At 40.2% G+C, this 12,852-nt stretch overlaps 1 protein-coding gene across 1 annotated transcript in view; it reads left to right on the forward strand.

Annotated features, from left to right (window-relative positions):
- DNER (delta/notch like EGF repeat containing) overlaps positions 1–12,852 on the forward strand; it is a 110,325-nt gene that overhangs the window by 61,840 nt on the left and 35,633 nt on the right. Inside the window, exons 5-6 of the mRNA XM_081006892.1 lie at positions 4,217–4,362; positions 10,438–10,591. Of these exons, the coding sequence (XP_080863018.1) occupies positions 4,217–4,362; positions 10,438–10,591 (300 nt within the window). The remainder of the gene's footprint in view (positions 1–4,216; positions 4,363–10,437; positions 10,592–12,852) is intronic.

Genomic DNA, 12,852 nt, shown 5'->3' on the forward strand with positions numbered 1-12,852 from the left:
GATGCTCAAACACCACTGCAAGAAATTCAACAGGCGTCTGCGCCAAGATGGTAATTAGCCAATCAAGTGATTCAGTGCACAAATAGTATCTGTGTAGGAAATAATGTACTGCATCAAGAAATTACCAGCAAGCATCTTCTGATCTGGTCATGCAGCGTGAACATGTGCATATAACCCAGCTAGGCTACGTGTGAATTTAGGAAAAGAAGAAAGGAGACCACAAACGTGAACAAGGTTATTATTAGTTTTAAGATTGAGCCCAACACATTTCAAATAAATTCTTCCTCAGAGATACTCATGAACAACCTGGTGGCATCTGCACACTGTCACAACTTAATTACAGCTTTTTTTTTTGCTTTCTTTCCTCCCTATGCAAAACTGATACCCGTTGCTTGATCTTGGAACTTTTTGTCAGAATGAAGTATATTTTGTACAACACCTGAATAGTCCCTTATCAGAAGATTAGGCTGTCAAAAACAATAGTTATGACTATGCAGTGCTTCAAGTTTTAAGGATAAGTATCTGGCTACACATGTCTTCAGATGAGGTAGCTTGTTGCAGTTCAGTAAGTCATAGTAATACATTGTCACAATCTGGTGGCGATCGGTGCACATATCCCTAGCTAGATGGAAGATTGCAAACAGTTTTGCACTGGACAAACTTTTCGTCTCCAGAGCTATATGTGAATAGATCTAGAAGAGAAATAGGAATTGTGAGCAGCCACAACTCAATGGAAGAGTGCATTCTTGCATGCTGAAGGTCCTATATGAGATTTTTGGAATTTGAAGGTGTGGGTGGAAAAAACCCCTGTCTGAAATCCTGGCAAGCCATTGAGATGATACTTCAGAAATGGACCAATAGCTTGACTTGCTGAAAGCAAGACAGGCTGGGTCTGGTTATTTACTATTTATAACAAATACTTACCTGTATTCATAAAAAAACATTAAAGCAGTACACAATAACCATACATAAAACCATACAATAAAAAATGTATGTTTAAAATCAGAGATCAGCTATTATAAAAGGATATGTTCTTAATTGCCATCATAAGCTTTGTGGCATAGGAAAGTTTTCAACAGGTGCTTAAAGGTTAAAATAGAAGATGCACTCCTAACACAGGTCCACCTCCAAGGGCCTTCTGGTGGTTCCCTCACTGCAAGAAGTGAGGTTACAGAGAACCAGTTAGAGGGCCTTCTCGGTAGTGGTGGCATGCCCTGTGGAATGCCCTCCCAACAGATGTCAAGGAAACATCTGACTTTCAGAAGACATCTAAAGGCAGCCCTGTTTAGGGAAGTTTTTAATGTTTGAAGTTTTATTCTGTTTTTAGTGTTCTGTTGGAAGCTGCCCAGCCAGATCATCATCATCATCATCTCAATTTGCAGACCAGGCTGGTGAAACCAAAGGCTCAGTTTCTGGTTGCTAGTAAATGAGCCATGCCAAATTGGGGAATGAGCAATGGTGCTCCTGCAGATGACCTCAGTGATCAAGCTAGGATATAAAGGCTGGACCTAAGTTGCTCAGGGCTTTGTGAATCAATACAAGGACCTTGACTTTGACTTAGTAGTAGATGGGCAGACAGTGCAAATGTTTTAACAATAGTGTCACATGTTGTCAACTGTGCGACTCCATTAGCAGTCTAGCCACTCCATTCTGCATTAGCTGGAATGTCCGAACATAGGTCCCACACAGAGTGCATTGCAGTAATCCAGCCTTGAAGCTACCAATGCATGGACAACAGAGGTCAAGTTATCCCTGTCCAGAAATGACCATAGCTGGCGAACCAGACAAAGTTGGTAAAAATGTACTGATGACACCTTGTTCCAAAACTTCATTATCACTTGCACAGGCAGAACCTGCTGCTAAATTTTATTTTATTTTTGGAGTAGCAGCAAACATGATATATAAAATATTAGATGAGGTATGGGAGTTCCCAATATAGCTTGGGACTATCAAGTTGTAAAATCTCTTCCACTCTGGTTCTGTCTAAGGGAGGGTGACTATATTTCCTTCCCCATCCTTCCTCCTCAAAATCCGATAGACTCAATCACATATTATTTTATGGGACTTCAAGTGTGCAGCCAGCACATATAATTGGATCAGGGCCTATGTATAGAGTTTTAGCAATGAGAATTATTTTGTAGGTCACGTTTAAGGTCCTTAGTAATGCAAAGAATCTCATACTAATAACTCATGAACATTCTCCCTGGCAATGGGCTCTAGGCCAGTTTTGTAGTAAACGGTCTTAGGATAAATGATAGAGGCAGATAAAAAAGAGAAAGTGTGCGAATGGCATTTATTTGTTGAATTCAACGGGGCATTAACTGCAAAGTTAATAAAGCAAATAGTTGCTTTATTAAGTGAGTCAGGCGCAGAAGTAAGCATGTCATGGAAAGTAAGATGTATTAGCTTCTTTTTTCAGTTAAATGAATTGCCATTGTGGGCAGCCATCTATTCCCACTACACACACACACACACACTCACACACACACATGCCATGGGAGTGAGTCTGTATCATGACTTGTGATGTTCCCTTTGGGCATTGTGTTCTAAATTAAAAATTAAATGCTGCTGGGTTGCTGAGGCCAGCCAAGCTACCTCCTGAAGTGGTGGCAAAGCTTCCCTACCCCCATTTAAAAACTGAGAGGGGATGGGGGAGAGGGAGAGGGGAACTTTCAGCCATCTTATTTAGAAGGGCAGGTCCCTCACAGATTTCTTAGACTTCAACACACATACCCTGACACCAAATCATAAATTTAAGCAGCCATGCTGCACTTGGAAGCCTGCCTGATCAATTATCCTTCTCCTTGTCCTAGGATATGGCTATATATTGTGCTGCTTATTCATTACAGGCACCACAGCAAATACAATATTCCAGTTACGGAGCAGAATTTCCCAAGAAGTTGAAACACCTGAGAAAATATGGTCTAACTCATTAAAAATGGAGGTGCATGTCCCATGAGAAAAGTTCGAGAATAATGGGGTTCAGGATTAGTTCTACTTACCTTACAAATGTTATTTCTTTGGGACAAAAGCAACATTAGGATTAAATTTAGAAGGGAAGCTAGGGTCCCCCCCTCCCTCATTCAAATGCCTCAGGAGGGGGAAAAAGTCCAGCTTACATATTTTTCTGTCTCACACTTTTCCGTAATTGTGGTGATTTGCATAAAAATGGAACATTTGTTTCCTTAGAGCACTGGCTGTTAAGTCTGAGAGAAAACTTAATCTCATATGCATTTCAGCAGTATTCAGCACTGCCAAGAGTTATGTTGCAAATAGGTTATAGCTTCAGGTGAGGAAAAACAGCATGAGCAACAGAATTGCAAATTCCGCACTTGGTTTTCTTTAAATGTACACAGAAAGGGGAGAGAGCAAAGAAAACATATTCAGTATAAGCAGCATGATTGTTTTTCTCAGCATGGCTACTGACATCATGCCATCGTGGGCTTTTAAGAGTTGTGCTGCTGCCGCACAACTGATGTGCTGAGTTCTAAACTGTTCCAAGTCGCAGTGTAACACATTGCAAAATGTGTGTATTCTTGCTTCTAACGCATCTTGATTTCTGTTTGAGGAGCCATTCACCTCACACAGGGCAATCCACAGTTTCCCCCCTTCCCATCCCAACCCCCCGAAGACCAAGTGTGCTCGGTCTTCATTGGCTTGTTACTGTGTGTATATGAGGAATATTTATACTTCTGCAAACTTCTAGGGTTCCACCAAACATCCCTCTTGTTTATCAGTGACCCTCTTTCTCGGGGTGTGTGTGTCATATTCCCTGGCATTCACCACCTCAGCTTGCTACTAGTGTGACTTCTAAGCACACATTTCACATTTGCTGGTATAAGAGAGCTTGGACCTAATCAACAGGGATCATGGGAAGATAGAAAACTGCTTTATACTGAGTCAGACTATTAGTTCATCTAGTGTTGTCTACACTGCGTGGCAGCAGCTCTCCAGGGTTTAACATGCATGCACTGAGCTCTAGGAGGTACCATCTCAAAGCCCGGTAAAAGCAGCCATTGGAGGCCCCTGATTGTGTCATGGTGCAGGGAATTAACCCTTCCTCTGTACCTACACGACATTTTAAACACACGTCTTTCCCATGTCTGGTCTCCCTGGTCTAGTCACATGACAATGATTTGGCAAGTTATTATTATTTTAAAAAATAAAAATAAATCTCAGTATTTTAATAATTATGTATTTGGTCTCTTTTCCTTAGGTTTTGTGAATGATTCTGTCGCCAAATGCATTGTGGCTTTACGCTTGACTGTGATAGTAAAAGTCAGCACATGCTTGGCAGGAGAAAGCCCGTCAGATGACCTTCCGTGTTCAGGGAAAGGAAAATGTATCACAAGAGCATCTGAGGTAAGAGGCATCATTATGCCTGCTGCATGGAGTGGGACAGAAGCTGGAGAGGGCTGAGGAAGGAAGGAAGGAAGGAAGGAAGGAAGGAAGGAAGGAAGGAAGATGGATCAGTATCCCACCTTGTCCATGAGAGGCTCATGGGGACTGATGGATGACCCACATTGGGCAGGTACTAGGCAACACGACTAAATGACTAAACAACAACAACAACAAAGGCCACAGGAAGCGGCAACTAGCTGGTGGATGAACTGCTAAAGGGCAGCTGGAGAGAACAGCTATTGGGAGAAAACTAGTAGCAGAATACAGGATACCTGTTGGCAAGTTTATGGATAGCTCTGACCTCAGCCAGGACGAAACCGAGCCATTTATATAATTATCTAGGCTCCAGTGTCTGAAGTGAACTCCCTTTTACCCTTGTTGAGAAGTAACCTATTAGAGGAGCTGTGCTCTGGGCTTAGGATCCTTCACAGCTTCCATTCACTGTGATTTCTTGGGAACTACTCATCATGTCTGGCAAAAAGGACCAGGTAATTGGATGGACCTGTGTAGTTGGGATGGTTCCTCAGAGGCTCTGGGTGCCTGCTATGGGGCACTGGTTTCAGGTATATTAGTGCCATTTAATTCCCAGGCTTCTGTTCCTGTTTGTGAAGCTGGTTTATTGCAGGATTGGGGGTCCTCTGATATTGCATCTCCCAGTTCTGCATTTGGATCGCCTATGAGTATTTTCTTCTTTATTTTATTTTTCGGCAAGAGTTCTGCTAATTTTAAAAAGAAAAGAATGAGAAGAAGCCAGCAATTAAAGCCTTCCCTACCCAGACAAGAACAGAAACTGAAGGGAAGGATGTTGCAGCAGTTCTGCAAATTGTTGGATGCCTTCAAGGCCTTCCACCACGAAGTCTGCCCTTAATATTGCTAATGGTTATGCTAATTGTGGATAGCATAACATCAGTAATGTGGAAACAACTATAGCATTTCATTCTAGGAAGCTAATTTTACAAGGTGGTGGTGAATGAATTGTTAGAAAATCAGTATAGAGGCAATCGTGTTGCTGTACTCATCACAAAATGTTTTATTAATTTTTCAGTTTTTGGAAGACACTTGAATATGCTCCGTGTTTTCCAGATAGTTTTGCGTGTTATGTATGCTCCCTGCTATTATGTTGTATTGTGTCAGGCCTGGTTCTGCTCCCAGACTTTGCACAGTTCAAAGCATTATACTTGGGATCTTAGGCTTAATCAATGTTATGTGCTATCAGCCTTCCTTAGCACACTAGAAGGGGGGAAAGGTGCTGTTATTAGTGCTCCTGTCACATAGAATAGTTCAGCTAGGATTCCTGGCACAGCAGGAGATTGCAGACATTTGAGGTCTTTGCAGTGACCTTGCCACGAGGATTGAAATTGTTAGATATTCAGAGGTGGTTTAGCCTTCAGTGTCAACATTTATTAGTTACCGAAACTACAAATCTATGAAATCCCCAAGTATTTGGGTAGAGGGAAAAACCTAGCAACACATTCCTCATATGGGATTTACAAGGACATCTGTCACTTTGGATTTGGAAACTGAAAATGGGTCTTATTCTTAGATGCCAAAGAGATTGAAGCTGCACTTCCGTGTCGACTTGCCTGAGGACACAGTGAATTCAGTAAGACTTGCTTATGAGTAAGCATGCATAGGATTGCACTGTGATTCCGAACGACAACTAGTTAATTCTGTTGAAAGCTAAGTCAGGCTTCTCCTCCAAGCAGCTGAATATTCCATCAGGCTATAGGAGAGTAAAAGAGATGGGACCACAATGTCTCTTCATAGTTGTTCCTATGACCTGCATAGACCCCACTCTTGCAAATATTCATGCTCAAATTCATGCTACTGAAACCTCACTTTTGCCTGGGTTGTGTTTCTCCTGGGTCATACACTCGACAACTAGTTACAAAGTCCTAGAGGAACAATAGCTCAACAAAACTGCTATTAGCAAAGAGCTCACAATATTGGTACTTGGAAATGTCATGTCATTCTTTCTGCCATCAAGATGTAACCAGTCTCCAGTCTTCTTTAAAGTACTTTTTGAGCTAGCTTATAAAGAGGCTTGTTTAAGATGATCAGTTTTATAAGTGCCATCAAAGTACTGCTAGGTTAGCCACCCATTCGTAAGTTCGCATAGAGCTTAGATTGAATGTTAGTTTTGCCCAGGCTATTGTTTCCTTTTCCTTAGCAATTCCCCCACAATTTTATTTTATTATTGTATTTTTTGGTCTGCTAGTTGCAGGGCAGAACTTTAAGCCAATAAAACTTGACGCAAACAGTGCAATTTAATCAGTTGGCTCGTGGGAAGTGCAGGCTTAATTAGGTGTGAGATCTTTTGCCACTGTTTTTTTCCCACCTGGGGTGAGAGATGTCCAGAAATGGTAATTTTCCTACGTATTACAGCAGTTGGCTGCCCAAACAGTATGCTTAATGTGAATCATCCGTAGTGTTGGGTTCCTTCTTTCTCTGATTTTATTCACAACCCCTTCTCAAATGCTAAGCATGTTCCTAAAAAAGAAAACCCAAAAGGCATTTTGCCATAAACAAGCATTGGTGGCAGTGGCTGGTGCTTCCGCTGCCAGAACGAAGATCATTTCTGGGATCATGATCTTTATAATTTTGGTTCAAAGGTATCTGAATGCACAGTAAGAGACCACCTCTAAGCTCTGTTTACCATTCCATAAACAACTGTGGTATTCCGGAATGCTGGTATGGTCAATAAAAGAATTGCTGGACTGCCTGTGATAAAACATTGTAAAATATTAAAAAGGGAAAAAAATTAAATCCATGCCTATCCTATTATTATACAGTTTTGTTTATTTCCTAAATTTATTTATCATTTAATACGAAGTCTCTAAGTGGCTTCCAAAATAACGATCAAAACTGAAAAACCACAATGCAATGCAACGCAATATAAAACAATCAAATCCTCCCTAAACAAAAACACAAAACATTGTGAAAACATCTCAAAAGTCAATGATCCCTTCCTTCTTCAGCCATCCTCTTTCCTAGTCATATATTGACTCACAATATACTACACTCACCGCACTAACACCATGCCCACACTCAAATTCTGTTGTGGATCTATACAAATCGTGTAGTAGCTCCTCCTCCTCCAATACCACTCATTCCAAACTAGTCCCACATCTAACATACATCTGCCAATACACACAAATACATCATTCACCTAGCCACTCCAGTATCTTCCTCTCAGTCACCAATCTATTATCGTTGATCACTCCTTCCACGAAAAAAGGAATGCAATGTTTTTGTTATCTGCTCCTCAGGTGCATCAGTGTCGTTATATATACATTTAGTAATGTTACCTTGTGGTTTACAGTTTGCAATGTGTTGCCTGGATGGCCATGCAAGGCTGAAGGAGATAAATATATGCAGCATTATTTTATTTATTTATTTTACAGATTGCTATACCACTTCACTGCCGGAAGCTATCAAAGCAATGTACATTAAGATAATAAGAGTTAAATTACAAAAGATGCAGACTCTTAAAAACAATTTAAACCATATTTGCAAATGTGCAATTAATATTCCATGAAATGATTGGCTCACACTTCAGAGAAAACCTTAAACAAAAATTGACTTCAGTAGTTATCTAAATATCAATATACTAGGTGTCTGCCTAATTTTTTCTGGTAACTGATTCCATGAAACTGGAGAGGCAACTCTAAAATTCCAGTTTCTAGTGGAGGTGGGTTGTGGAACCTTCATGAGCCCCACTTTGAAGTAGGGCTACTCAAGAGTGGGGAAGACTTCCTTACCCTTGAATTTGGGCCTGCTAAATTTGAGGGAAGCTCATATTGTTGGGCCTCCCCTTTTTAAGTATTCACACCATGCCTGCTAAAGGAAACATGAAAGTAGTAAGTAAATAGCTTTATAAATATTCAGTTATTTGTAAGCAGCTGTTCAGGTTGCCTTTAACAAAGGATTATGACAATCGGTAGTTTTCTTAAATCTTTGCTCTTCAAATAAATGAGTATATGTCACCATAAATGTTAACTCTGTGATGGGAGGAAGATGACAGCTGCTTAGCTAATAACTACTAATGGTACCTAATCATCTCTGCATAATAAGTTGTCTAAGTCCCAGTGCTATTACCTGTCTGAAATATTTCTCTGGAAGTGTTGAGACATGCTTCATTGTCAATATTTTCTTAAGAATAAATTGTTCTTTCCATTTCTTAGTAAATTCTTACAATGCATCATCTTTTGACACGAGCACCGCCCTTTTTGTACATGTTGAATTGTCAAGCTAGTTTTGTTTCTTACCTTCTTTGTAGTTCTCTAATTTATATTTTACATAATCCTTAGCTTTAATTGGAACAAGTTCATATGCTATATTGGTACAGTAAAATAGGAAGCCTCTTTGAGGTGTTGCATAAGAAGCAAATAATAATAATAATAATAATAATAATAATGATATAGCAGTGCTATATTATCATGTCTACTCAAAAATAAGTCTGACTCAGCTCAGTGGGACTTATTCCACATCATTGGATTTAGGATTTACAGCCTAAGTGGATAAGGCCATGGGTTTTCTCTGTTTAGTTGGTTGCTTGTTAGCAGAAATCTGAAGAAATTATAGGTAGCATAGCCAATATGATGCCCTCCAGGTATTATTGGACTTCAGCTCCCATCAGCCCTACTTTGCCTTGGCATGTTTTTTCTGTGGCACAGCAGGAGCAGGGGAGAAGTGTTGCAGGAACTATTGAGCAGTGTGCTCTACCACATTCCCACCAAACTATGGTTTGTTTCAAACTATGGTTTGATGTGATGAGTGGATTGGGCTGCTGTGTTTTCCCCCTTTAAATAAGCACATATTTTAATACATGTTATGTCTTCTCAGAAAACTTTTTCCATTACCTAGTATTTCCCATCAAGAATAGTTTAAAGACTGAAGGAGAAATGTCTCTTTGATTTGCGTAATGACCATTTCAACGCTTTTGTGAGGTAGCACAACAGAAGGACAATCCTTCTAATTCGGCAGTCAGAAAGACAGGTGGAAAGGATGAGAATTAAACATTGGGAAAATGTGACTAGAACAGGACAATTAAAATAGTTTAATTTGAACTATTTTTTTGACAAATGTGTATGATAGTTTTAGACAGGACCAAGAAACTGCTTTGGAAAGGCAGATGCTTCTCATGAGAAATAATCTATATTTGCAAAATATAGGACACTCCTGCGATGTGAGTTTTTGCAAGCAAGGCTGGACATAACAAACACCTTATATTTAGCTTTTGGTTTATATAAATGCTTGATAAAGGCAAATGTACTGTGGAAATTTGTGTAACAGTTGCATAAAAAGCGCTGCAGTTTCTAGGACAACAAAATAACTGTTGTGTAAGCTCCCCCCCCCCCGCATTTCTAATAGTAGTGGAAATTATCACCAAGGTACCAAAGAATAAATGCTGAATATCTAACATACAGGTTCAAAATATGCCACTTACCAGAAGAGTATTTGTTCAAGATTATTTTTGCTCTGCCTCTTTTGTATTTCTTCCACATCTCACAGGGCATCTCGTAGCCAAGAGCTGATGTGTTATTCTTTTTTTGCTTATGTTTTGCACTGCATCTTGTAATGTACAAAGCGAGTTTGCATAGGAAATATTTGTGCAGTTTCTTGGAAATAATCTCCACTGTACTCAGTGATGTTGTATCGAGGAATCATCAGCTGCATGAATGTGAAATTCTGGCCAAATAATTAGATTTGATTTTTTAAAAATGTGTTAATCCTTTATTTCACTTTGAATTCTCTCCACTCTTTGTGCTTATGAAAAACAAAACTAAAGATGATCCTTTAAAAAAAAAAAGTTTAGTCTTTGATAAAGCTTGCGTTAGGCTTAGTTGGCAGAAATCTTAAGTTCTGTAGCAGTTTTTCTTGCATAAGTACCTTTAATGTGTTATTTCCCCCCCTGTAGATCTTTTAAGTTTTCTTAATTGATCATTCTCTGTAACCTTGATCAAGATCTTGGTTTCAAAAGAAGCTTTGAGGTTTCATTTTTATAAAGTTCATTTTATAATCTGTTTGTTCTAGGAAACTTTTTTCTGTGACTGTGAAAGTCAGTATTTGGGTGGTGTCTGTGAAGAATTTGATGCGTGTCAAAGCAATCCATGTCAGAACAATGGAACCTGTGTGGACATCACAGAAAAGCATGATGGAAGCAATTTCACCTGTACTTGCCCTACTGGTATGTTTAACATTGCGCCTGGAATTGTGTCCTTTTGCATAGTGCAGAGGTTTTTCAACCTTTTTGAGCCCACAGCTCCCTTAACCAACCACATTCTTTCCGTGGCAGCCCTGTGGGGCTCAAGAGCCCAGTTATGTCACCCCTTTTCTGCAGAGCTGGCCGCCTCTCACCTTTCTCGAACACGCTCCCTTGTGGAGGGTTCCCTTAGCCCCCTCTCCTTGGGAGTCCTCTGGGCAGCTGCTGCTGCTGTCCCTGATCTCTGAGCTGCTCCCTTGCCCCAAAGAGCGGTACTTTCCAGAGGCACCATTCGTCTGCGGAGCTTATAGCTAGGGCTGCTGCAATTAACATCTGTGCAAGCCTTTGGGAGGCAGAGACGTGAGAGGGCATCAGAGGGGGCGGGCACCCCTGACCATGGCACACTGGTCGAAAACCACTGGCATAGTGTCTTTAAGCTTTGCTTTTCAGAACAAAGGCCTATATTTTTTGAGAATGAGAGTCAACTACATGTTGCCTTAAACATGCACTGTGCAACTCCGTATGGCTTTTTAACTTAAAAGTAAGATCCCCTAATCAGGGCTCCCCTAATCAGGATTGTGGCATGTGTGTCTGGGGGTGGGGTGAGGTTTAATCCTGTCCACCCACATGGTTGCAAATAATAATATCACCAATCAAAATGCCAAATTTCAAAAGGAAAAGAAATGCCCTTATTGGTTCCAATAAGAGCATTTTCTTCTGCTGCTACTTGGCATTTTGGGGGGGAGGGTTTTTTTTGGTTTTACAAAGATTACAGTGAGAAGGTAACCTCTTCCCATGCACTATGCTCCTAATCTATATCAGGCTCCAGAACCTCTTTCATATACAAGGAAGTAATTTCCTGGGGAAATTACTTACCTGGGCTTAGAACTGTATTACATCTGCAGCAAAGCCAAAGTAGAAATCAGCAGGCATGAGTAGTGAAGTCATGCAGGACTGGTTAGACATAAGAAGAGGTGACCTGTTTGATACATAGCTGTGGTAAAGATCTTCCCTTGCCCAAGACCAGCCTGTCTCTAATCCACTGCAACAGCATAAATGAATGGCACTGTAATATTATCTCCTTACTGGAAACTTCCCTTAGCCTTGTTGAGTGAAGGGACCACAATTTAAACATCATTAAATGTTGGAAGTGCAGAGCTACCTTTTGCACAAATGGCAGATATTTCATGTCCTGTAGGCTTGATATTTCTGTACTGCCTTTCAACCCCCCACCTCCACTTTATAAATACAGACAAATAGTTTATATTAACATTTTGAACCTGAGTTAAACACTGGTGGTAGGAGGAAATTAACTCTCGATGCACGTATGTCTTAATCTGTTACATTTAATATAAATATGCAAATGCACCCAAGCATAGCCTTAACAAGAAAGATATGTAAATATAGTTAAGTAATGCTTTAAATTCTATTAACTGCAAAGTACATTTGAGGAGATAAATTAGTCTGTAATTGAACTTGAAGTAGAGTTCCTTGAATAAACTGTATAGTTAAGGTCACAAGTGAGTGAAATCTGTTCATTCAGTAGACATGAATATAGCTTGACCATAACAATATCTGAGAGAAAAATAAAAATGGAACACCACCTCAGTCATTTCAAGTGGGTTTTTCGTTTTTGCTTCAGAAGCTATTGTAAACAAATCCGGACTTTAGTTTGAAAGTATCTGGAAGTGATAGTAGCATAATTCTCCTATTCTAGACTTGATATAGAAATTGGGGAGGCTGAACACGAGAGGCAAGTTTTTCCATGCCCAAACTTCCTCCATAAGGACAAAAGATGACCCTGCAGGATTAGATAAGTGGCCCACCCAGGCTAGCATCCTGTTCTCACTGTGGTCAACCAGATGGCTGTGGGAAAAGAGCGAGCATATAAACCCTCTTCCCTGCTGAGCACATAAACACTCTTTCCATTAACTGGTATTAATGAGCATAGCCACCATGGCTAATGGGCACTGATAGCCTTACCAAAAGCCAAGCCAGGGTTGTAAACCATGGTTTGAAGTTGGATTGGTTCCCTAATCCATAGTTAAGGCAAGCAATTGCCAGTCCATGTCAGGTTCACTCCATTCACACATAAGTTAATTCCCCCATGTGTTTATCTCTCTCTGAATTTAAATACAGTGATACCTCAGGTTAAGTATTTAATTCGTTCCGGAGGTCCGTTCTTAACCTGAAACTGTTCTTAACCAGAAGCACCACTTTAGCTAATGGGGCGTCCTGCTGCCGTC

Source organism: Podarcis pityusensis (assembly GCF_964106645.2).
Source record: "Podarcis pityusensis genome assembly, chromosome: 5".
Taxonomy (NCBI): domain Eukaryota; kingdom Metazoa; phylum Chordata; class Lepidosauria; order Squamata; family Lacertidae; genus Podarcis; species Podarcis pityusensis.